Here is a 27,332-nt window from a genome sequence, read left to right as displayed (position 1 = left end):
GTTTTTCGAAATCCCATGGGAACTCTTTAATTTTCTGGGATAAAAAGTAGCCTATGTGCTAATCCAGGATATTATCTATCTCCATTCTGAATTTCAGCCAAATCCGTCCAGTGGTTTTTGCGTGAAGGAGTAACAAACATACACACACACACACACACACACACACATACAAACTTTCGCTTTTATAATATTAGTGTGATTATTATAAAGGTGTGATGTGATATTTATAGAAGACTAGCCGATGCCCGCGACTTCGCCCGCGTGGATTTAGGTTTTTTGAAATCCCGTGGGAACTCTTTGATTTTCCGGGATAAAAAGTAGCCTATGTGCTAATCCAGGATATCATCTATCTCCATTCCAAATTTCAGCCAAATCCGTCCAGTAGTTTTTGCGTGAAGGAGTAACAAACATACACACACACACACACACACACACATACAAACTTTCGCCTTTATAATATTAGTGTGACTAGCCAGTGCCCGCGACTTCGTTCCCTTGGATATAGGTTTTTAAAAATACTGTGGGAAATCTTTGATTTTCCACAAAAGGGTCCAGTTTAAGAAGTTAGTTCTAGTATCGACTATAACTCACAAACTAGTCGATACTAGAACTAACTTCTTAAACTGGACCCTTTCAAGTAAAGATTTTTATATAAACCTGTGAGGATGATACTGAAATTGCTGCAATTAAAGTGCCATAAGCCTACGCTGTCGTATTAGTTTACAAATAGCGAAAAACCAAGTAAAATTTGAATTTCGCGGGCAGACCCATCGCTTGCTCCTTAAAGTCCCTCACTAAGTTGCAACAAGTTTATAGGTGCTTACCTTTATAATGGTCTTAATAGTTTTCTGTAGATATGCCGACGTGTAGAGGATGGTATGTATCGGAGCTTCCGTAGGAATTCCAAGTGACGTCATCTTTAAAGTGCCTCACTAAATTCACTATCTTTTGATCACTAAAACTGAACTTTTGTTTCTGTTATCTTTGACATTTTTATTCTTTTATCAAAATAAGTCATTGGATGTTTTAATTTTTATTTCATAAAGCACAAGTAAGGGGAAAAATCCGAAAACTGAATTTGGGCTTACATCTCAAAAATAAATAAATTATAAAGTGTTATTTCTTGTACCATGGTACGGAACCATTCGTGCGCGAATCCGACTCGCACTTGACGCATTTCTAATTTCTTTTTGATATATTTGTTTTGATAGATTTTTGTTTACTTGATATTGTTCAAATTAATCATGGGAAATTCAAAACATTTGAAAGTTTTTAAGTGGTGAACAAGAAAACAAGTTTTAAGTATTCAACGTTAAACGAAACGTTACTTATCATGATAGCCGAGGGTTACTCTTGAATTGCAAATTGGACCCGTTCAAAGTTACCCTTTATTTATGCATAACTAGATCTCAAACCCAGGAAACCAACCGTTTTACCTGCCTAATTGGCAAGATCACTGAAGATTTTTGAAATTATAATATTTGATTTTATATTCTCTGAATAATAATATAGTCGTGAATCATTTGTACAGAAAACCCGTTGTTTTTAGGGTCCCGTATTCGAAGGATGCCAACGATACCTTATTATTAAGCCTCCGCTGTCCGTCCGTCTGTCTGTCTGCGGGTTATCATGAACTGTAATAGGTACAGGAGTTGACCTTAAAAAGTAATTTAAAAAAATGACAAATGGTGTTATAACTTGAACGATGGCGGAACCCTTTGCATGCGAGTCTGACCCGCACTTGACCGGTTTCCAATATTTTGTGAAAAAAATGCAATAAAATACCTATTTGTCTATTATGAATAAATAATTATTATTTATGTACCTAATACCTACCTATATTAAATTAAACTGAACTTGACAATGATTTTGGGCGCAATTTCTTGGCTTTATACGAGAACTAAGTATCAGTTTCAGTTTAAACAACTGATTCCTACAGAAATCACAATTGATAGACAAGTTCATTTACCACACAAGAAGTTTTCTACCTAATATTATAATATCCAAAAAATGTTAAGCATTTTAAAAACCACTCATTATAACATGGAACAAAACATCATAACTAATACAATCACTGGGTATAATTTTTTTAACAGTTTTACACTTCTCACTCAGCACTACGCAACGTTTAGGAGAAATTTTCCACACACAATCTACTCATAAACTGAACTTCTAAGTGTTACAATACTGCGCAGGAGCAAATTGTATCGTGTCTTTATTTAATAAACACGTTACAGTGAGTCGACGTAACCTTGGCGTGCGGTACTCGACAATTATTTAATTAAATGTTTATAATGTCAACATTCCCGTCCTCACCTATGGTGCTGAAACGTGGACATTGACAAACGGCCTTGTCCACAAATTCAAAGGTCCTCAGCAAGCTATGGAGAGTTAGGAGTTTCTTGAGGGATAAGATCCGAAATGAGGAGATCCACAGGAGAACCAAGGTCACTGACATAGCCCAAACTATTAGCAAGCTGAAGTGGCAATAGGCAGGCCATGCCTGTCGTAGAGGCGATGGCCGTTGGAGCCGAAAAATCCTTGAGTGGAGACCGCGTATAAGCAAGTGTAGTGTGGGACGCCTTCCAGCACGATGGACCGAAGATATAAAGCGGCTGGCGGGAAGCGGCTGGATGAGGAAGGCTGAGGACGGGGTGCGGTGGCGCTCTTTAGGGAAGAACTCTGTCCAACAGTGAACGTCCACATGCTGATGATGATGATGACTGTCAACATTCACAATCCAGTGTTTGACAACTAGTCAAATAGTATCTTTTTATCAAATGTCAAAACGCGCTTAGTATGCGAGCTCCTATGAAGTACTGGCATGTGACGTCACAATGATGTGACGTGCTTTTTTTAGTTTAATCGATAATTTAAAATGGTGATTACACTTAAACTAACAAAGGACGTGGATTTTACTTATTTTGGAATAACTATTTTAAAATAAGATGAAAAAGACGCGAGAAAGCGTTGTGGCGCTGATTGTGCTCGGGATGCTAAAATGCATGCAAATTCAGATTAACGAATTAATCTGAGCCTAGAATACCTACTAACTATTCCTAGCGTGGGTAGGATGAAGATAGAGCATATTAAAGTCCCGGTGTATAGCGGCTTATACGTAATATACTGCAGTTGAATTTAATTTAAAATGTCATAAGCATTAGTTATTAATTAATTCTTAATTTCATGCGGTCCTTTGAATTAGTTTATAACGACATATTGAACGAGGGATACATTATTTAGCCTCTTTATCTTTTAGGTTAGCGTCACTTTGTTCAAAATTTTCCAAAACGAGCAAAACAAAGACTGTTGAACGAAGATTAATGAGTACTGGCGGATAACGGTCTCGCAAAGTAAGTGGTAAATCTAAAAAAGTCTTAATAAAGCACAATAGAATTACTTTACTTTGTTTTAAGTTATAATTTGTACAAAAGGTAGCGGTATTCTAACAAAAGTTCGCTGTCTTAAATTTTAATCTCAAAATTAATTACTGTGTTCACAATAAGTACCCGAAATTCGTTTATTTTCAATAAGTTTGCTATCTCTTTGTAGTAATTTTACCAGCAACGGATTGAAACAACCTATTGATTATAAAGTTTACTTGGAGAATGCCTAAAATGTTGTTATTTTTGCTTGGATAGACCCTGTCATGTTTCTTTACGGTGGCTGACTTTTAATATCAGAGAGAATTAATGAAATGGTAAAATAAAATATTTTTGGGGAAAACAAAAATAATCTAAACCGTCAGTACGTATAACTTACATATTTTATTAATACAAATAGTGAAAAATTGTGTTAGAAATAGAATAAAAATACTAAAATAATATCTTACGTTTTGTACTAAAAAATACCTAACTACTCTTTCTAAATAGGTAAACATAGTATTTATCTAATGACAACTAAGTAGTACTTATTTTGAAGAAAATAATAATTTGCTCACTTGGAAGGGAACACTGAACATATAAATACTTAAATATCTTTTTATAATGAATAGAGTATCTCAAAAAGGAAAGGTAAGTAATATTTAGAGGATAATATTCAATGAACTTTAACAAAGGACCTCAATTATTCTCTTTATACAAAGAAAGGTTAAATATAAATAATAAATGAAACCGAAACGAATCAGACGTCAGTACAAAGTCACCTCGTCGCACCGGGCCATGATAAGTTAAGTCATGACTAAACAAGAGCTGTACAATCAGACAATTTGTTTAATCAAGGGGCCGTAGTATTAAATATTTACATTTATAAGGGGATATCCACACGAATTAGGTTTTGCGGACAGTTTCTTTTAAAAACGTGTGACTAGCAAAAAACTTAAGCAAAAAGTAGCGTAGCGTGGCACAACTCGGGAAGCGGTGTTCTTTTGGTTTTTTTATGTGGCTTTCGGTGTTTTTTAAGCAATTGTATAATTTACAGGAGTGGGAGGGAGTCATCTTTGACCAAACCCCAAAAAAAAAAAAAACGGGAAACAAGGGCAGACTAATCAACCAATGGCGTGGTTGAATTCCTTTTACTTGCGGACTAAGATCCGCCAAAAAGAGTTTAAAGTTGAGTAATGCGGATTTTTAGATGTCTGCCGAATACCGAACACTGTACCAACAGTTCCTAATCAAAAAACTTACCTATGTATTTAATGCTTTACTTTAAGATATTTAACAAGATGATGTTCAAAACTTCGTCCGAGTGGATTCAAGTTTGCAAAAATCCCATGTGAACTCTTCGATTCAAAGTTATATTTCAAAGTTCAGAAGGAAAGGTCATACCTAAAGCAGATAAGTACTAGGTAGGTAGCAGGTTAAATCTAAATACCTACTTTACGCCTTTATTTATCTAACGGGTTAGTGCAAGTGGACCAACAAGGTCAAGGTGTGAGGTGTCATTGTTACACAACATGTAGTACGCGACATTATTTCACGCGAATTGAATTGAATTGCATTGAATTGAATTGACAGGTCGAGATGGCAATCGGGGTATGAGGTGGGGGACGCCCCGCACGTCACCCGCGCTATCCCGCACAAGGTTAGCGTAGGGGCTGTGCGGGTGTGCGTTGTGACCCCACGCCGATTGCCATCTCGACCTGTCGCGTACTATACCTACCCACTTATAACTTCGATGCTTTAATAACATTACTTTATACAATTGATAAATTCCTTTATGACAAAGTTTGTGTAGAAGGCTGAACTTTTAGCCTACAAGAAAGACATTGTAGCCAAATATTGTAACTTTGTTATTTGAGAAAAGTACCTATCTATCTACCTAACTGCTGAGTTATTTGCCAGCTCTTCTCAGTAGAATCTACCTACTCTCCGAACTGATGCATGATGGTAGAGTCACATGAGCAAAAATGGGGATCTTGACTCATGTGGTAGTCTCAGATGTAGCATAAAAAAAACATCATATAGGACATGACGTGAATTAAATTTCGAACTAAAAATAAAATAAAATAATATCAAATAAAATAAAATAATATAAAAATTTAATTAAATAATATTAATATTGAATTTTATTTAAATTCAGTTCCGGGTGTAACTAAGTCTGATAAAGGACGCAACAGTTATATAATATAGTTAGGTTATGGGCGTTATGGTAGAGATTAGCAATCTAGTACCTACTTGTATTATAGTGTGTTTCATCGAATAGTACCTATGGCGTTATGTTGGCTCCCCTGTCTGTCCAAGTCATTGGCACCATATTTGCATAAGAAGACGCAGATTTTGTTTATTTTAATTTGATTTTCCTGAACGAATGAAATGAAAATCAAATGAAAATAAACAAAATCTGCATCTTCTCATGCCAATATGGTGCCAATGACCACCCAACAGACAGGGGAACCAACATAACGCCATAAGTACTATTCGATGAAACGCACTATAGCAATCTCTGGTTAAAGTGTGTTTAGACTAGGTAATAGGTATTCAATATCCGGCGGGCCGAACGCGCCCGTATCAACAGTGATTTCGAATAATTCGTCATACCCAAGGCTCAGAATACATAGTAGCCCAAGGTGACTGACTGTATGAACCAATCCCTATGTTTTTATACCTATATCATGCATACTTAATATTGTAAATGCGATAGTGTTTCTGTATGTTTGCTAGCTTTTCACGGCCGAACAGTTAAACCGATTTTGATAACAGGTACAGAGTTAGCTTACATCCTCGGGAAAGACATAGGCTACTTTTTATCCTGAAAATTTAAAGATTCGGAATTCTTAAAGGCCGTTTAACCAATTTATTTGAAAGGTATAGAGGTAGCTTGCATCCCGGAAATTGACATGGGCAACTTTTTATCCCGTAAAATCAAAGAGTTTTTAAGTTTATTTTTATTTTTAACCCCCGACCCAAAAAAAGGGGTGTTATAAGTTTGACGTGTGTACCTGTGTATCTGTCTCTGGCATCGTAGCTCCTAAACTAATGAACCGATTTTAATTGAATTTTTTGTTTGAAGGGTAAGCCACCCTTCAAACAAAAAAACTAAATAATTATCGAGAGTGTTCTAAGCTATAATCCAAGAAAATCGGTTCATCCGTTTGAAAGCCATTTAGCCCTTGACTGCAATCTCACCTGACGGTAAGTGATGATGCAGTCTGAGACGGAAGCGAGCTAACCTGGAACGGGTAAGGCAGTTTTTTTACGGCCATAGACCTTCACTGGGGTCTGACCCTTACTTACCTATCATCAGGTGAAATTGCAATCAAAATTAAATCAAATCGAGATTGTAATCAAATCGAATTAAAAAAGTTATAATTTTATAGACAGTATCGCGGACTGTCATTAGCGCAATAAGAATAAATATAAATAACAAGTGTAAATTAAACATTTATAACACCCCCGACAAGTGAAGGTTACAGTAACTAGAAAAAAGCTGATAACTTTCAAACGGCTGAACCGATTTTCTTGGATCATAGCTAAGAACGCTCTCGATCAAGCCACCTTTCAATCAAAAAAAACTAAATTCAAATCGGTTCATTAGTTTAGGAGCTACGATGCCACAGACAGATACACAGATACACACGTCAAACTAACACCCCTCTTTTTGGGTCGGGGGTTAAATATCATGTAAGTATTTAAAGTTTTGAAACACTATCTAGATGTAAAGGAGTCTTGTAACGACATGGATACAGAATTAGTACCTACTGTAACGATACTTGAAACTTTTCTCATGCCGTAAGACGAAACTGTTGCTATCTCAATAAGTGCGGCCATTACAACAGCGGTCGCATGAGCTGAACGGTGTGGAAATTCTTAACTTTAATAAGTCTTTAACACTGGAATTCATACTTAACAAGTGTAAGTAAATTAAAAATTTATAACGCCCCCGACAAGTGAAGGTTTACAGTAACTAGAAAAGAGCTGATAATTTTCAAACGGCTGAACCGATTTTCTTGGATTATAGCTAAGAACACTCTTGATCAAGCCACCTTTCAAACAAAAAAACTAAATTAAAATCGGTTCATTAGTTTAGGAGCTACGATGCCACAGACAGATACACAGATACACACGTCAAACTTATAACAGCCCTCTTTTTGGGTCGGGGGTTAAAAATAGGGACTTCTTTAAGGGACCATTAAGGTGGCATGTGCCGTACTCAACCTATGCATTAAGGTTCAATATGAGATGTCACGTCGTCGGAATGATCTCCCAAAAAAACCCCTATCTTGACTATGAATTCCAGTGTAAGAAACTTATATTAAGGGACTCGTGTGGCTATAATATGCTTCAGGCGGTGTTTTTTAAGCTGTAAAATGATATTTGTAATATATATGTAATATTATGTGATAATAGTGCGGCCGCTAAACTATCGGTTGCACAAGCTCAGGCGGAGTAAGATCCACAGTTTTAACATTTTCCTATAAGTGCATAAACAATATCTAGATCTAAAGGAGTCATATAACGATACTTAAAACGACTTTTCTCATGCCGTAAGACGAAACTTTGGCTATCTCAATAAGTGCAGCCATTAAAACATCGGTTGTATAAGCTAAGCGGTTCGCTACAAGCGTTTAAACAACCTACACAAGACTGGCGTGGTATAGCATAAACCAACCAACCTGCATTGGTGCGACAACACCTTTACTTAGATTAGTTATTAAAATTGTTAGCTCTAGGAGTATTTTTACAATTATTTTATTTTTTCAACTTTTATTTTTGATTCATAAATTTAATTTACCTATTCTGTATCTGCTACATACTGTGTATTTTTTGTCACAATATAATTTTTTTATGGGTCATTATTTTATTGCTTGAAATAAAGTTCATTTTTTATTATTATTATTTATTTGTTTGTTTAAAGCGGCGTTTCTTACATTAAAACCCGTAATCTGAAATAAGTCATGAATTAAATATCAGTGCAGGAAAATATCACGAGGAAACCGGTATGCCTGAGAGCTGGGAGTTTTCCAGAATGTTTTCAAAGATGTGGTTGAGTCTGCCAAGCAGCTCTTGGCCAGTGTGGTGGACTATGACCAAATCCTTCTCGTTCTGAGAAGAGACCAGTAATGAGTGTTCAGTAATGAGCCTGCGATGGCTTGATGATGACGATATTGCCGCTAGTTTCGTGGCCATGCTGAGGTAATGGTAGGAGATAAACTCACAAGAGGTATGGGTATACTTAACCCGAGTTTTGCCGCGTTTAATAATATCAGCTTAAACCCTTTGAGCTAAGCCTAGCCTTGATTAAAATCCTTTAGAGTATTTAGACTGTAGGTACAAGCAATAATTCTTGGCCTTTTCGGATGAAATAATCCTCTGAAATTGTTAGTTCTGTGGAATTATATCAGACAGTAGGCATACGTTCTAAGTGAAGATTGTGGGAATCATTCATGTAGCTGCACTACTGAGCACGGAGCATTACTCTCAGAATGAGAAGGGTTTAGGTTTAGGCCATAGCCCACCACGCCGATGAAGTGAGGATTGACAGAGTTCACAGACCTTTGGGAATATTATGGAACTCTGATGTTGAAATCTATAAAGCGCACTTTGACTTTGCTTAGACTTAAGTTTCAGTTAAAACGAGACAGATTTATGCTAACGGTATAACGCTGTCTCGTTTTAACAGTGTCTTAAGTCTGAGCAAAGTCTAAGTGCGCTCTATAAATATCAGCCTTAGGCATGAAACTTTCAAAGTTATAAATCAAGTAACAAAAATTCCCTGTACGTTCTATAAGTTTAAAAATAAAATAAAATAAAATCACACTAATATTATAAAGGCGAAAGTTTGTATGTGTGTGTGTATGTTTGTTACTCCTTCACGCAAAAACCACTGGACGGATTTGGCTGAAATTCGGAATGGAGATAGATGATACCCTGTATTAGCATATAGGCTACTTTTTATCCCGGAAAACCCAAGATTTCCCACGGGATTTCGAAAAACCTAAATCCACGCGGACGAAGTCGCGGGCGTCAGCTAGTAAATAAATAAAATAAGCAGGTCACGGCTGTCTCTGGGCAATAGATACTCATTATTTGAAGCGCAAACTAAAAATACCTTTCCCCGTATAAAATAAAACACATCGAGCCTTATCATAAAGTCATTAAAAGATAATCTATTTTCATAGCAGTTAAATTACCAGTCGACCCAGTTAACTGATATTTTATTAAGGCCTTCAACCCACAACAAGCGCGACGGCAGCAACGCGCGTTTACGCACCCTGTACGACATAACGTCTCACCAAAGTCTAAGTCAAAACCATTTAATACTAGATGATGCCCGCGACATCGTCCGCGTTAAATTAGGTATTTTTATCCCGTGGGAACTCTTTGATTTTCCGGGATAAAAAGTTTTCCATGTCCTTCCCCGGGATGTAAGCTAAAACTGCACCTATCAAAATCGGTTAACTGTTGGGCCGTGAAAAGCTAGTAGACAGACAGACATACACACTTTCGCACAGTTTCACATTTATAATATTAGTATGGATATGGATAATAGGTCAGAACTCTATCAACTGCACCAATCCGAAATACGATCCTTTTGAGAAAATACCAGCAGAAAACTTAACAGTTTTTTTTTTTTTTTTTTCAAAAACCATTTCTTCCTTGTTGCTACTGACTGACCCACTGGTTCAAGCGAACACACTGGAGTGAGCTGGGGAAAACGCTAATGTAACCATCTATATTACAACCACAGGGTAAGGATGGTATGTTTCTTATTAGTTATTACCTACCAGAGGTTCAACGGAGCTGTCTAGACAGCAATAGTGCGGTAACTGGTAACGAGCGTCTCAGGATATCCATAGTCGACATATGCCGGGACATTTGCCACGAGACCAAAAGCGTTGGACTACTCTGTCTCCTTATACTGCTGTGCTATCAGTTCTGGGACGGCCTCCCTAACGCAATGGTAAGCGTTGTGGTCTTATTAGTGGGAGGTCCCGGGTTCGATTGCCGGCAGGGGTTTGGAATTTTATAATTTCTAAATTTCTGGTCGGGTCTGGTGGGAGGCTTCGGTCGTGACTAGTTACCACCCTACCGACAAAGCCGTGCCGCCAAGCGATTTAGCGTTCCGATGCGAAGCAGTGTAGAAAGCAAAGGTGTATGGGTTTAACGAAAACTGCCATATCCATTCTAGGTTAGCCCGCTTCCATCTTAGACTGCATCATCACTTACCACTAGGTGAGATTGCAGTCAAGGGCTAACTTGTATCTTACTAAAAAAGGAGACGCAAAAAGACACGCTACGTCACGCGGTATGTGTGTTTAAGACTTTATCTGATATTTTATTAAAAGCGTCAAACGACGAGGCTAGGCACTAATTAGACTAAAACCTCACTAAAACCATCACAACCAAAATCAATATGGCATTTCCCATCTAGATTAGAATCATGATTCGAAATTGATGACAATATTATCTTTGAAATACAATGAATATTATTATTTTTATTAGCTATATATTTATATCTATCGTACTTATAATAAAACTGTAACTGGACGATTTCTGTTCATTTAATATATTTTGAAAATTTTAATCTGAGATATAGACCCCAAAATATATTTTTTTGGAATGTTTGTCTGTCTGTCTGTACGCGCATCACGCGAAAACCACTAAACAGATTTAAACAGTACAATGCAGGTAGCTGATAATTATAGTAGTTTAATTAATTATTATTTAATTGAATACTTATTTAATTAATTCCGGGTTAATAGTAGTTTTTATCTTAGTTTTTGTTTTTGCTCTAGCTTCTTTATCTTCATTTTCAGTTTTTAGTATTCAGTGTTTTGTTTTCAGTATTCAGCTTTCAGGATTCAGTATTCAATATTCAGTATTCATTTTTCGGTATTCAGTATTAAGTTCTCAGTATTCAGTTTTCAGTTTATGTTATGGCGTTATTAATAGGTTACGACGATAGGAAGGTACGCAAAATCTTAAGTTTCCAGATCTAGCAGTTTGAGTTGTAGGTATGTTGGTATGTTTGTCAGTCAATTTGTCTTTTATAGGTACTTATATAACTAAGTATAATAATGATTATTACGGATGGCTAAACGAGGTAGGTAGTGGGCATACAATGACATTCGTTTCCAATAAGTACTTACATTCAAAGGATTGGCCTTGAATTCTGATGCAAAATTAATCTGTCGATACATAGTAAATAACTGACGATTTACAAAGTTCTTAATAGATATATTTCATCCCATTGTCGTCTTAATAATTACAAATATATGGATAAATTGAACGCAAATCAGAGGTACCTACGTGGTATTGTGTAAGGTGTCATATTTGTCACATCATATGAAGATCTAGTGCCATTATAGGTGAGAATGTGAGATCCCGGGCATACAAAGTAACATGCGTTTAAAGAAATTAAATATCACTTGCTTGGAAAACATCGTCATCATCACCACCCCTATGAGACCCTACAAGAGACCTATGTCCACTGCTGGAAAGGTCTCTTGTAGGGAATTTCAAACGCAACGGTTTTGCGCCGCCTGAATTCAGCGGCTCACTGCGACTTGCCTGATGTCCATCCACCTAGTGGGGGTCTATCAACGCTGCGCTTTCCGATGCGTGGTCGCCATTCCACCTTGGGACCCCAACGTCTATCGCCCTTTCGAATTATGTGAGGAAACCTGCACGCCTGAAATGTCTCCACAATGTTCTCAAAGGTATTTGAAGTCTGTCAATCTGCATTAGCCAGCGTGGTGGATTATAGCCTAAACCCTTTTTATTCTGAGATGAGGCCTGTACTTAGTAGTGGCCCAGTTATGGATTGAGAGGATGCTGGATTCCTTGGAATCCATCCTTAATATTACTAGGTACTAGGTGAAGAAAATTCATCAAACTTTACCCTATGATAGAAAGCTAAGAGTTTATTTCCAGTTCAAAAACATTTGAAGGCGATATTTTGAAAAAGCTTATGTCCAGCAGTGGACGCATACAACCTGATAGATGAATGGATGGATAGATCCAAAGACGATGACCCGTTATACAACGATTTATCCGGTTCAAAGGACCAGACGGTACACGGAGCAACTACCCGTAATTGCTTCAAATTAATCGAATAAAAGACGCTATTTCACAGCAATTTAACTTATTTACATCAAGAAAGTGCTCTTGAAAGCATCTTTTGATACTAAACATAAATGTACAAGCTTTTCTCTAATGCATTGTACAGAGAATATAATACAATAAATAAAAGTGGCTTAAAGAAACCATTTTAGTATTTTATGAATTTAATAACTTTTGGCCGCTACTACATCCGCGTGGATTTAAGTTATCCCGGAGGGATCCTTTTTTTCTAGGATAAAAATAGCTATGTCACTGTCCGTTCAACTCTGACTAGGAATATCAATGCAAAAAACGTGCCAGGTGCGAGTTGGACTCACACACGAAGGTTCCCATACCATCATACAAGAAATAACACATTTTTTTTAAATCATACCGTCTATCTTGCAACTTTACTTTGTTATAACAACAAATAATAAAAAGCGGCAATAGAAAAACACATTCTGTGAAAACTGCAATCCACTGACGGGCAGAGGGATGGATGGACAACGGTAGACTTAGTAATAGTGTCCCGATGGTATCTTCGGGTACGGAACACTAAAAATCACCTCGATTTTTTGTTGCTGCGTAAAAAAAAGGATAAACCAACAAACACGCGTTTAAACAGTTTTGATATTAATTCTCTCTCTCTCTCTTTCTCTTTCTCTCTCCCTCTCGCTTGCTTTCTCTCTCTCTCTCGCTGGCTCGCTTTCACTCTCATCTCATGATTTTTCCCTGCATCTGCCTCGAGCTGCTTCTGCTGAATTTCTTGCTAATGGATATCCACAGCTGGACAAATTTCCCATACCACACGCTACGGTCTTCCACTGTATGAATTCCCTACGATTCGTTTGTCGTCTGTCCACCTAATGGTGTCTGCCAATACTAATCTTTCCGGTGGTGTGAGCAGTTGGGACTTGGGAACCCCAACGCGACGTGTATCGGCTCCTCGAACTATGTGCCACGCCTGTTGCCACATTGCTCGTTGTATTAAAAAAGGTAGACCAAAAGGCCTTTAAAAATAATATATTTACGACATCTGCAGTGCACTCTCATAAAAGTTTAAAGGTAGCTACATCAAGTGAGGTGTAAAATGCATGATGCGATATGCAAATTTTAGTTACCTGAGTATATAGTTATATGAGAACGCGAACACTAACTAAGAAAAATGCCGTCACTGCATTTAAATTTTAAAATGATTTTCACTAAAATGTAGGTTAAGTGATATTAAGGTTGCAATGCTCAAAATAATCTATTTTCATTATCTTTTCTTAAAACATTTTAAAACTAAATAGTAGATTATTTTGAATAGTTTAATTTCTAGATAAGGCTTAGTAAGCGGCGTAAAAAACTCAGTTTAGATTGCAAAAGTTTTGCTTTTAACGGTCAAGGAAAACATCGTGGGAAAATCTCCATATCTAAGATTTTCATAACGTCCTCAAAGGTGTGTGAAGTCTGCCAATTCACGCCTGGCCAACGTGGTTGCCTATAGCCTTAGCCTTTCTGATTCTGCGAGGAGGCCCCGTACTCAGTAATTGGCTGGCTATAGATTAGTGATGATGGGACGATTCTGCAGGACCTAGCAAGTAACAACCTACTCAAAAGTCAAACAATTTCATGAAAATAAATAAATTACAAAAAATGTGAATTTCAGTAAATTTAAACTGAACAAAAACAACAAACGTAGAGTTATAAAAACAGCAATAAATAATATGTCCAATAAAATCAACTATACGAAATTGAACCAAATAAAATGAGAAATAGGTATTAATACGATGGCAATAAAACAAACAACTCACACGCCTAAAGCCGGAATCAGCAAATGTTTAGTTAGTCAATAAAAATCAAAACAAAACACACAGCAAACATGATCACAGCAAAAATAATCGCGATTTGATCACAAAAATTAATCACACGTGTGAAACAAAAAGCTGAATACGATTTTTGCGTTATGGTGTACAATAACAGAAACTGAATATTATTCCGAGTTAAACCAGGGACAAATCAAGCGGAGTCTATCGTCCGAAAAGAAACCAGTCTTCGAGTCGGAAGGCGCGCCTTGGTCTTCGTGGTGCGCCTCAGACGGTGTGTAGACGTCCTCAGGGGACCATATTGGTCCCCTGAGGAGGGTTCTCAGCAGGCGCCGCTGGCTGGGTTGCGTGAATGTGTTTGGCCTCGTATAGCCCAGCCACCAGGCGATGCGTGGAACACCGTGGGGTTTAGTCGGTAAGAATCCGACATAATGTCCATACCTCGGAGAGGCACAGACGTTATGTCGGACTCTATGTCGACGTTATGTCGGTGCGGTGGTATCCATGAGGAATTCCGCATGAAAAAAAGGAATAAATCAAGCGGCCACCGGGGTGCCAGCCAGGTAACCTCCCCATGTGTCTGAGTGTTGCGAGTCCCTCTCGGATACGTCCGGAGGGAAAAGCAGTGCCTGTGCCGGAGTACCCCGGTAACATGGTTAGCAATCTTTCTTCATGGGATATTGTTTGCTAGCCTAATATTATGACCTAGCGGGAGGGGTATGTTCGTCCTTCTGAACCTGAGCAGAGGACGCAGTAGACGCACTCATGGAGAAGGCAAGCATTGAGAATAGGGGACGTTGAGGAAAGGCTCACACACACACACACACACACACACACACACACACACACACACGCGCGCGCACGCACATACACACATACACACACACACACACACACACACACACACACACACACACACACACACACACACACACACACACACACACACACAAGAAGCATCCCTCACACGAGCTACTGACTTTATGTTTATCATCGAGCGGCAAAGACAGGGACAGCATCGCCAGGCCCACTTTCTTCAGTCCACTTTCCACCCTCTGTTAAAAATAAATGCAACAAAATATAAATTAAACATAAAATCAAGAATATTTTAATATAGAGTCTGCTACTTGGCTTGAAAAGCAGATTCTGCCGATTGAGAAACGCCAGCTAGAATTTCGGAAGATTTGTAGAAAATTCACGGCACATTCTTCATTTCTCCCAAGTTTCTCTCTTTGTTAATTTAAGACCTAAGTTATCATTTAATTTTGCATTTAATAAGTAAACATTCTAAAATAACTCATAAAAGTTTTTTTCTAGAGATAAAATTTAATATCCAAACTGGACCAGGTTTTAAATAAAAGTTCAACGCTCATGAGTACCTAGATATAATATTATGTGGAAGTCTCTAATTTATTTTATAAAACTTTCCGTGCTTACGTACTATAAAAAAACACATTCAGTACATTTCCACAAACAGGAGTTCTCTACTATTTATTGGGTACACAAACAAAATTAAATATTTATGCCGGAAAATCTATCGCACCCTGGGATTAAAGCTGTTATCGTGACTTTATCAACGTCGACTAGTTACGACCGGAAAAGTGCAGAGATTCACCTATGATTTACCACACCTGTGTCATATCGGTACACCAAATATTACAGTGATAAGAGGCAAATAAACAAATTGATTTTTAGCCCCCGACCCAAAAAGAGGGGTGTTATAAGTTTGACGTGTGTATCTGTGTATCTGTCTGTGGCATCGTAGCTCCTAAACTAATGAACCGATTTTAATTTAGTTCTTTTTGTTTGAAAGGTGGCTTGATCGAAAGTGTTCTTAGCTATAATCCAAAAAAATCAGTTCAGCCGTTTGAAAGTTATCAGCTCTTTTCTAGTTACTGTAACCTTCACTTGTCGGGGGTGTTATAAATTTTTAATTTTAAGTTAGCCCTTGAGTGGTGTGACAAGACTCCGATGTACATACTCGATTATTATGCTGTAAAGCATAAACGCATAAACGTATCATGATTTGCCACCTAAGGAAACACTTCGTCCACACTGAGGAAGTTACTCTAATTTCAGTCAGAAAAGTGCTGCTGTAATAATTGATTACTGACCATTCATCATGATCATGATCAACCCATTTCCGCCCCACTACTGAGTACGGGTCTCCTCTCAGAATGAGAAGGGTTTAGGCCATAGTCTGCCGCGCTGGCCCAATGCGGATTGGCAGACTTCACACACTTTTGAGAACATGGAGAACTCTCAGGCATGCAGGTTTCCTCACGATGTTTTCCTTCACCGTTAAAGCAAGTGATAACGCACATAACTGAAAAGTTAGTGATGTGTGCTCGAACCCCCGACCTCCGATTTGGAGGCGGACGTTCCAACCACTAGGCTGTCACAGCTTTTTTTTACTGACCATTACCTGATATTATGTATTTTATTTCTGTCATCTACAACAGAAATGTAGTAAAATTGTGAGGATAAATAAAGGAGGACGTGACATGCCTCCTTGCGGGACGCCAACCCTGACGACGGCAGACCGGTCAGAAAACGAGTCTTGACTATACCACCGATACTTAATAGTACTAAAACAAGCTTATAAAACCGCTACGCTCTTATAAAACCATCACTAACCCAGAATATAATAATATTATGTTAACAGAACTCACTAGATAGCGAATAGAATAAGTATCAAAGGCATTATCAAAATCGAGCAATGTCTATAGTATAATTATCGCTTTGTGTGAACCCAAAGTTTTTCGATTAAAAGCCGAGTTAAGTTCAGTATCATATTTAAATACTAGCTGTGCCCGCGACTTCGTTCGCGTGGAATGGTGAATGTTCGCCGTGATCCTTTAAATTGACATAACTTTTTTATTTATGAACCGATTGACATGAAATAAACACTAAATGTTAAGTGAAGCTTACTACAATATATTAGTGAAAACCGTATCTAAATCGAATAAGCCGTTTCTGATATTAGCGTGCACAAACACACAGACAAACAGACAAAAAAAATTAATTACAATTTCGGGTTCGGCATCGATATAATAACAACCCCTGCTACTTTTTTTTTATATATTTCCATTGTACAGACACCGCTTTTCTACAATTTTATTATATTATATGTATATATAGATGGTGACCACCCACAGCATTGTTTATAGCATGCTATCGGCTGTTAACATAAACAATATAAAGGCGGCTTGGCTCGAGCGCTTGCACCTGTTCACTGACGACTTATTGATAAGGTAGGTACCTATTAAGTTACCTCTCGCGGCATTTGCGGATTTTATTGAAGTCAAGACTTCTTTAGACGCGACGAGTGATTTTGAGATAGGTAAAAAGTTCAAGACACGCTAATTGAAGTGAAAACTTCTGTAGACTGGACCATTTTTAACCCCCGACCCAAAAAGAGGGGTGTTATAAGTTTGACGTGTGTATCTGTGTATCTGTGTGTCTGTGTATCTGTGTATCTGTGTATCTGTGTATCTGTCTGTGGCATCGTAGCGCCTAAACGAATGAACCGATTTTAATTTAGTTTTTTTTGTTTGAAAGGTGGCTTGATCGAGAGTGTTCTTAGCTATAATCTAAAAAAATTGGTTCAGCCGTTTAAGAGTTATCAGCTCTTTTCTAGTTTTCTTGTAGAAAAGAAGGTTAGATAACCGTTAGGTTCTTAATATTATGTCAATAGACAAATGTCAAGCTGTCAAGATGGCAACGTCCTAAATACATAATTATTTATTTGAAAATGATGTTTTGGAAAACTCAAATACTTTGGATCGTCGGGGGTGTTGTAAATTTTTAATTTACACTTGTATTAATGGGTAAAAACATCAAGGTCATATCACCGATATACCTACTCATGCAAAAAGTAAGTGTGACGATTGCCCGACTTCAACATACATATACACGTGTATAAACAAGAAATATTTTTTTAGTTTGTATTGACTTTTGAAGTCGTTTTTTTTAACCCCCGGCCCAAAAAGAGGGGTGTTATAAGTTTGACGTGTGTATCTGTGTATCTGTCTGTGGCATCGTAGCTCCTAAACGAATGAACCGATTTTAATTTAGTTTTTTTTTGTTTGAAAGGTGAGCCAATCGAGAGTGTTCTTAGCTATAATCGAAGAAAATCGGTTCAGCCGTTTGAAAGTTATCAGCTCTTTTCTAGTTTTCTTATAGAGTTTTTTGTGTCGGGGATTTTCAATTTTGTACTTATCAATCTTTGAGTGCTCTTTCCCGTCACCTAACCTAATTAGCAATTAGCTCATAGGGCCAGGCCCTGGTTCAGAGACAACACGTAGATAACAGTATGAAGTCGTGATATTGTATAATTAGCATTGAATTATACATGGCCACTACTCATAATGTCATTAAATCAATTTCGTAGGTCGGACTTGGAAGCTAATTAATGGTCACAGTAATCTACTGCTTATGTGATGAGAATACATCATTTGGTTAATACCGGTTTATGACTTTAGGTATTTGCTTCAAAATTATTCGTATTATGTTCAGTTTCTTAGCGGGCGAATGAGAGAGCTATGATCAGAGTTTCTCTTTACAGCCTCAATACCTCAACGGTTGAGGGCAGACTGAATTCCGAAAGATCGGCGGATCAAACTCCACCCGTTGCACTATTGTCGTACCTACTCCTAGCACAAGTTTTACACTTAGTTGGAGGGGAAGTGGGATTATAAGCATGGCTAGTAATAATCTTTTAAAAATGATCAAATCAGTAATGCGGAGCTCCGTATAGCAAAATCAAAGTAACCAAAATAGTAGAACGGGTTGGGAAACTGAAGTAGCAATGAGCGGGGCACAGAGTGAAGAACCAATAAAGTTGGGTTCCCAAGATGCTAAGATGGCGACCTCGCACCGGAGAATCCAGCGTTAGCAGACCCCCGCCTAAGGACAAACATCAAACGAGTCACAGAAAATCGTTGAATTCAGGCAGCGCAAGACCGTGGCCATGTGAAAGTCCTTACAAGAGACCTGTAAGTAGCAGTGGACGTCTACTGGTTGATGACATCAAAGTAACGCAGATCAATCATCATCATCATCATTATCAAGTCTCGAAGTAACGCTCACCGTAATAATGCTAAAGTATGTATCATTACCCGTGGATATAGATTTTTAAAAATCCCGTGGAAACTCATTGATTTTCCGGGATAAATGTTGCCTATGTGTTAATCCAGGGTATAATCTATCTCCATTCCAAATTTCAACTCAATCTGTCCGGTAGTTTTTGCGTGAAAGAGTAACAAACATCCATACATCCATCCATCCATACATACAAACTTTCGCGTTTATAATATTAAGAGGGGTCTCTCCGTCACTCGTTTCATACAAACGTAGTTCCAATTTCATTTGAAACTAAGCAACCAAAGTCCATGAAATTTTGCAGACATATTCTAGAAACTAATACCTATGTCTGTGGTTTACCCGATTTCTGTTAAAATATTCGGTTTCAAAGTTACACGGTCTTAAAAATTTACATACAAATCTTTGAGCCCCTGTAATTTTAAAACTACATATTTTTAGAAAAATCTAAAACACCACAGACACAGATATTAGTTTCTAGAATATGTCTGCAAAATTTCATGGACTTGGGTTGCTTAATATTCAAATGAAATTGGAACTACGATTGTATGAAGCGAGTGACGTAGAGAGCCCTGTTAAGTAGGATGACACATCACTACAATCGAGACAGATAACATCAACACATTATACGGTTGCATCAAAACTGTGAATCTCTTTGTGCCAATATTGCAGCCGCTTAGCATTCTTATTGTATGTAAATGCAGTTGCAATCGTATCACTTGTCACAGATGCATCCTACTGCTGGTTTAACCTCGCTCATCCATTCGAATCATACGATCAACGATAATAGAATCGTGGGGAAAAATCTACATTACGTAAATCGTAATTTTTAGGGTTCCGTACCTCAAAAGGAAAAATGGAACCCTTATAGGATCACTTTGTTGTCTCTCTGTCTGTCTGTCTGTTTGTCCGTCCGTCCGTCCGTCCGGCGTGTCTGTCAAGAAACCTATAGGGTACTTCCCGTAGTCCTAGAATCATGAAATTTGGTAGGTAAGTAGGTCTAAATAGCACAAATACAGGAATAAATCCGAAACCCGCGAATTTGTATGATGTAACATCATTTAAAAAAAAAAATTAAAATGTGTTTCAATTTTCAAAGTAAGATTACTATACCAAGTGGGGTATGAAAGGGCTTAACCTGTACTTTCTAAAACAGATTTTTATTTATTTTTATGCATAATAGTTTTTGATTTATCGTGCAATATGTTGGAAAAATACCCGAGTACGGAACCCTCAGTGCGTGAGTCTGACTCGCACTTGGCCGGTTTTTTCCCCACGATATAGAAGATATATGTATATGTGTTTATGAATCCATTTGGTAGGTACCTACCATTTTTAGGGATCCGGTTGTTGCTAGGCGTGGAAAGACGACATCAAACGAGACACGGAGCCGCTGGCTTCAAGTGGTACAAGACTGGCGTGTGAAAGTCCCTACAAGAGACTATATTTAGCAATGGACATCTATTGGTTGACAACTATGACCAAGCACGGATCCACCGTTGTGGGCACGATTGGCATGCCCACAACCCTGATACCCTTGTGAAGTCATACTTTCAGGTCAGCGTTTAATTTGATGTCCTATAAAATTGTAAAAAAAAACCACCAAAATCGGTTTAGTAGTTATGAGTCTAAATGTGACACTGCGATGTGCAAACAAACACACATTTACCTTTGTAATTTTCATGAGCAAATCCATACAAATATTATAAATGCGAAAGTGTGTCTGTCTGTCTGTCTGTCTGTTACCTTTTCACGGCCCAACAGTTTAACCGATTTTGACGTTTGGTAAGTACAGAGTTAGTTTATATCCCGGGGGTGGGCATAGGCTACTTTTTATCCCGGAAAATCAAAGAGTTCCCACGGGATTCCTAAATACCCATCCCTCTACCGATTTGCATGAAATTTGGAATCGAGGTAGCTTGCGTCCCTGCAATTGACATAAGCTACTTTTTATCCCGATAAATCAAATAGTTCCCATGGGATCTTTAAAAACAGAAATCCACGCGAACGAAGTCGCGGGCATTCTCTAGTAAACAATGACTTTCTAGTAAACTATTATTTTACAGGTTTGCTAATTTACTAGTGTTCAGCCCATGGCTTTGCACACGTGGAACTTTAAAGGTTCGAGTACTTACATCACAAAATCTTGGTCAGGGCGTCATATATTTTGTAAACATCGCCATTGTAGGAATGCAATAAGTATATCGATCATGAACGAGTTCATATTCCGACTCACTTGGCAGATTTTCGAGTGGCTGTGCCACTCGACAACCTTTTTAAACCGACTTCCAAAAAAGGAGGAGGTTCTGTTGTCTGAATTTTTTTTTTAATGTATGTTCCCCGACTACTCAAAGACGCCTGGACCGATTTGGATTTTTTTTTGTTTGAAAGGGTATACTGTGCAGGTGGTCCCATATAAATTTGGTGAAGATCTGATGAATATCTTCGGAGATGGAGGACAAACCTCCTCAATGTATAAGAGCAAATTGCTCGCGATCAGTGTAATAGTTAGTGAACAGTAGGATTTTAACTGGGCATAACATATTATAGTACAGTGGGGCCACTAAAAATTGTGAAATAAAATTTTTTTAAAAGAAAAATAAAACCGACTTCAAAAATCACATTATCTTAGTAGGTACAAGTCCTAGAACCAAATGAGCCCAGATTCGTCACATACGAGCAGTAATTAATATTTATCAGAAACACGAGGCATTTAAAGTGGCGTGAAAATCACGTGCATTGCATTTTTTATGGATCATTTGACTATACTTTCACTGTTTAGTAATGCTAATGACTAATTATTATAAATTGTTTGTAAATCAGTATTTTTATTTTATTTCAATGACTTTTTCTTGGATGAAGAATTCATTATTGGTATGAGTTTTTATCATTTTCATACGAATTTTCTTAAAAAGTTGTAAAGAGTGAAAATTATATAATTACATTTTTTTTTTGTTAGAGGGCTAATATTTTTAACATACTCAGTGAAAATAGTTATAAAATATTTTTTTTAAAAGCGTATTTTATGCACATTTCGTCCGCTATTAAAAAGCTTCAGTTATGTTAATGTGACAAATTCACGAACGTTTTCCTGCCTTGAGCAGCTTTGTTGTGGTATTTCACGGTGAATTTACTACAATTACTAGGCAACAATGGTGTATGTACATTGTACATATAGCTGTGAGAGCCTAGTATAGCTGTGATAGCCTAGTGGTTAGAACGTCCGCCTCCTAATCGGAGGTCGGGAGTTCGATCCCGGGCACGCACCACTAACTTTTCAGTTATGTGCGTTTTAAGCAATCAAATATCACTTGCTTTAACGGTGAAGGAAAACATCGTAAGGAAACCTGCATGCCTGAGAGTTCTCCATGTTCTCAAAGGTGTGTGAAGTCTGCCAATCCGCATTGGGCCAGCGTCGCCGACTATAACCTAAACCCTTCTCATTTTGAGAGGAGACCCGTACTCAGTAGTGGGGCGGAACTGGGTTAATCATGAATGGTGTATGTATGTACTCATTACTTATTAAGTACAATATTATTTACCTACAACTATTTACTACTTATCAAAACTCGCTTCTTGGAAAGTGTATTGGATATTTTGAAAATTGATAGATGACGATCTAAGACATGTCTCCAATCCATTTTCGAAGTTCCACTACACTTTCATTTCAACGCACGGATGCTAAAAAACACCTGTTCATACACATTAACCTAAACCAACAGCCCTGTATGTACGCATCCCTTACTCCAACCATATAAACAAAACCTGTATTCCGTAAGTGAAAACAAACTCGGTGTCAGATTATGAAATCAGTAATGAAGTTTATTTTATTTTATTTTATTTAATAGGAAGCCAACGGTATACAAAGAAAAGTAATTATGACGACTTATATAAACTTAGGACTATCAATGTATACTCACTTACAGGCTAACTCAACATGCTTAATCTAAAACTTCTAAATAGTAAAACTTAACCTAAGACATTCTTTGCATAAAATCTATAATAGTTAAATTAAAGCCAAAAGTACAACAATTTTTAAAACTAACAATAAAAACTACAAAAAGACTAAAAATAGCACCCTACAATTTCAAAATGAATCTTTAAATATTTTATATTAGACTTACTATGGAATATTTAAAAACTCATTAGGTGGTTTTTAATTTTGTTTTTAAATAACGAAGCGGAGTGTTGAAAAATATCTAGGTTAGCTTTTCTGAACACATCAGTTCACTCTAGTAATGTGTCACTTGCAGACCGTTTACTAGAACTTTGACCTGGTTCCTCCTTCACCTTTCTACCATCGTCAAGGTCTGCATCCGTACGTAGTCGAAATTCCTCGAACACGTACGAAACGATTTGCTTCCTCTTTCCTAATTCGAACCGCTAGGATATGGAACGCCCTTCCGGCGTCAGTTTTCCCTTCCACCTATAATATGAGTACCTACAAGTCAAGAGTGAATAGGCAACTTCTTGGCAAGCGCGCTCCATCTTAGGCTGCATCATCACTTGCTAGCAGGTCTGATTGCAGCCAAGCGCTAGTCTATATAATGTAATGTAAATGTAGACTATATGTTAAACCGGAATGGGTACTGTACCTTTCATTTAAATCCGTTCAGTAGTTTTGCGTGATGTGGGCACAGACAGACAGACAGACAAAAATTCTAAAAAAATTGTTTTGGGGTCTATATCGATAAATTACGTTTCCTCCGATTAAAATTTTCAAAATATATGTAATTAATGCAGGTACAGAAATCAGTTACAGTTTTATTATAAATATAGATCGATATTGAATATAGATAGACCACATAATATTATTATGTGTATATACATAATATGTTATGTAATAGGTAATGGTGGGTATGTAGAGCGAAAACTAACTAGGTTACCTATCTAACATGTGTCTGTGGTTTGCACACGAATGCCCTTACATTTGATAACAATATAGATCTAATAACTAAGTTGAATCAGATGTCATTATGATACTAGTGTATATGAGTAGTAAGTGGATCTAGTATGTCAATAGTCAATACCTACACTACTGGCTAGCGCTCGCGACTTCGTCTGCCTGGAATTCCATGGAAACTCATTGATTTTCCGGGATAAAAAGTACCCGAGGTTGGTTATCTGCGTCGGTACAGTTGAACCGTAAAAAGGTAACAGACAAACAGACACACTTTCGCATTTGTAATCCATACTTATATTATAAACTTTCTATCTGTCTGCTAGCTTTTACGGCCGTTTAGTACAGAGAGATAACTTGCATCCCTGATGGAAAGCATATAAGCTACTTTTTATCTCGGAAAATCGAGGATTTTAAAACATAAATCCACGTGGATAAAGATGCGGGTATCATCCATTTGATACAGATCCAGCTTGCGTCCTTGAGTTGGACATAGACTACTGCGTGCTCAGTAGTGAGCCGATGAGGGGTTGATCATTATGAAGAGTAAAGACGATGATGGATTGATGCAGTACAACAAAATCCTGCCAAGTTCAAATTCATTGGCAACATGCCTCTGAACTTGGCATTAAACTAATTTGTTCACTACACAAACACTATTGCTGACCCTTACACCTACCTAAAGAAAAAACCGGCCAAGTGCATGTTAGAACTCAGATAAGGTAGGTTCCGTAGTTATTCATGTCAGAGATAATTTACTAGGTACAAGTGCGATAGCCTGTTGGTTAGAACGTTCGGCTCCTAATTGGAAGTCGGGGGTTCGATCCCGGGCACGCACCTCTAACTTTCCAGTTGCCAATCCACATCGGGCCAGCAGCGTGGCAGACTAAGGCCTAAACCCTCCTCACTCGAAGAGACCCGTACTCGGTAGTGGGCCGGCAATGGATTGATCATGTCATGTCAAATAAATTATCTATGGTCATATCTACAGATGTCACAATGGATCTTACCTAAATAAAAGTAAGTGGCAGTGGCCAAAGCACATAGTTCGACAAATGATAGACTTTGGGGTCCCAACTTTCCAGGGTGCTAGAATGGCGACCTCGCACTGGAATGCGAAGCGTTGGAAGACCCCCCACTAGATGAAAACACGACATAATATTATACGAGTCGTAGGGAGCCGCTGGATTCAGGCGGCGCAAGACCCCCCCCCCCACTAGATGAAAAGACGACATAATATTATACGAGTCGTAGGGAGCCGCTGGATTCAGGCGGCGCAAGACCCCCCCCCACTAGATGAAAAGACGACATAATATTATACGAGTCGTAGGGAGCCGCTGGATTCAGGCGGCGCAAGACCCCCCCCCCCCCCACTAGATGAAAAGACGACATAATATTATACGAGTCGTAGGGAGCCGCTGGATTCAGGCGGCGCAAGACCCCCCCCCCCCACTAGATGAAAAGACGACATAATATTATACGAGTCGTAGGGAGCCGCTGGATTCAGGCGGCGCAAGACCCCCCCCCCCCCACTAGATGAAAAGACGACATAATATTTGGTAGCTCCAAAATAAAAATTAAAGGGGGCCTTATGCCACCATACTTGAAAACGTGCGGTCAAAATTATTTTTGATTTTAATGGACTGTATTAGCGGTTAATTGCCCCATAAAAACGTAGCATTCGACGAAGGAGAAAAATGGGTGTGTCCTCCAGGGAGTGGTTAGGTAAATTTGGACTTACGTGGCTGGAATGGTTCAAAGGTCTGTTCCGAACTGCAGCTTTCTCGTCACCACACTTTCACCATCCCTGGCCAGGGTATATTTGTAAATCGCTGTTGCACTCCGTGTCGTGTTGGGCGTAGACAGTTTTCGATGAGCGGTATGTATAACTTCACAATGGCGGCGCGCACGAGGTATAATTATTGCACGAAAAGTAGTGTCTCACGCCAGCAATAGATTATGTTGCACACTTGCAGCGGACACGATGGATTATATTGCACTGACTCTCAGCTTAGCGCATTACACTTGCGTATGCTTGAAGTCCATGAGTGGGAAAGGAAAGGATATATAGGATAGAATGGGTGAGGAATACCCACGTCTTCTGTTAAGCAATTAATACAATTTTTGAAGTAGGTGGCGCCATCTATTGAGATTTACCACGCCCCTCAGCATGAAGGCTCTGCTTCATCAAATTATTAAGTAAAAAGGATATAAAGTAGCGTTAAACTTATAAATTAAACCCATATTGCAAGGGTGCGTAATATTGCAGATAACTTAAGACTAAGTAAACTACAACTTAAATATAAATTAAAACTACTGAGTTGGCAACGGACAAAGCTTAACTATAGGCCTGTCGTAAGTTCCAGACTTAGTTCTAACTTGCGCGACACGAACCACTCCGTCTCGGCCAGGCATCACTTTGATAATAATTCCAATTGGCCACTGGAGGGGTGGTGCGTTTTCAACAATAAAGAAAACTACAACTCTTTCCTTAACTGGATGCGAAGTGATTTTGAACTTTATGTGAACTCGCAATGAGTACAAATGCTTAAATTTTAAATGTTTCCAGAAGGACTGAATTATAGCGTACAATAATAGAAACCTATTTAATAATAGCGAATATAATCTCGCATTTAGGTAGCCTTTTAAAAGAACTAGCACAAATGTAGCGGTTTTTAGATAAATAATTCGAACTAAAATTCTTTTACTCAAATCAATATATGAATTATGTTCAAAATCTTGAGAGGTGTTAGTAATTAAACCTTTAATAAAAACAGAGCTCTTAGCGAGTGGAAACCTTTGAAAAGGAAATTCATCGTCAGGTAAGTATGAATTATCATGAGGTGAGCGCTTGGCTAGAAGCCATTCTTCTGAAGGTACAGAAATCAATGAAGGATCCTCCAACCGAAGTGCGTATCCTGAGGACTGTGTGGGCATAAGACCACCAAATACACAGTCAGCAGGATTTTGAACCTCTACGTTATGACAAAAATTCACCTTAAGTGGCGACAAATGCGTATGATTTTCAGAAATGCGGTT

The 27,332-nt window shown here is 38.1% G+C and overlaps 1 protein-coding gene across 11 annotated transcripts in view; it reads right to left on the bottom strand.

Annotated features, from left to right (window-relative positions):
• Positions 1-27,332, bottom strand: part of LOC123875723 (transient receptor potential cation channel trpm) — a 244,813-nt gene that overhangs the window by 199,476 nt on the left and 18,005 nt on the right. For 9 of the 11 annotated variants that reach the window (XM_045921722.1, XM_045921719.1, XM_045921723.1 and 6 more), the window contains exon 2: positions 15,271-15,345. The exons of 1 other annotated variant lie outside the window; for it this stretch is intronic. In XM_045921722.1, coding sequence (XP_045777678.1) covers positions 15,271-15,345 — 75 coding nt within the window. Of the gene's footprint in view, positions 1-824; positions 1,042-15,270; positions 15,346-27,332 lie in introns of those variants that run through there. One more of the 11 variants, XM_045921725.1, reaches the window with a different exon arrangement.

This window comes from Maniola jurtina, chromosome 20 (assembly GCF_905333055.1).
Source record: "Maniola jurtina chromosome 20, ilManJurt1.1, whole genome shotgun sequence".
Classification (NCBI taxonomy): domain Eukaryota; kingdom Metazoa; phylum Arthropoda; class Insecta; order Lepidoptera; family Nymphalidae; genus Maniola; species Maniola jurtina.
This window is presented reverse-complemented; position numbering and strand designations above follow the sequence as displayed.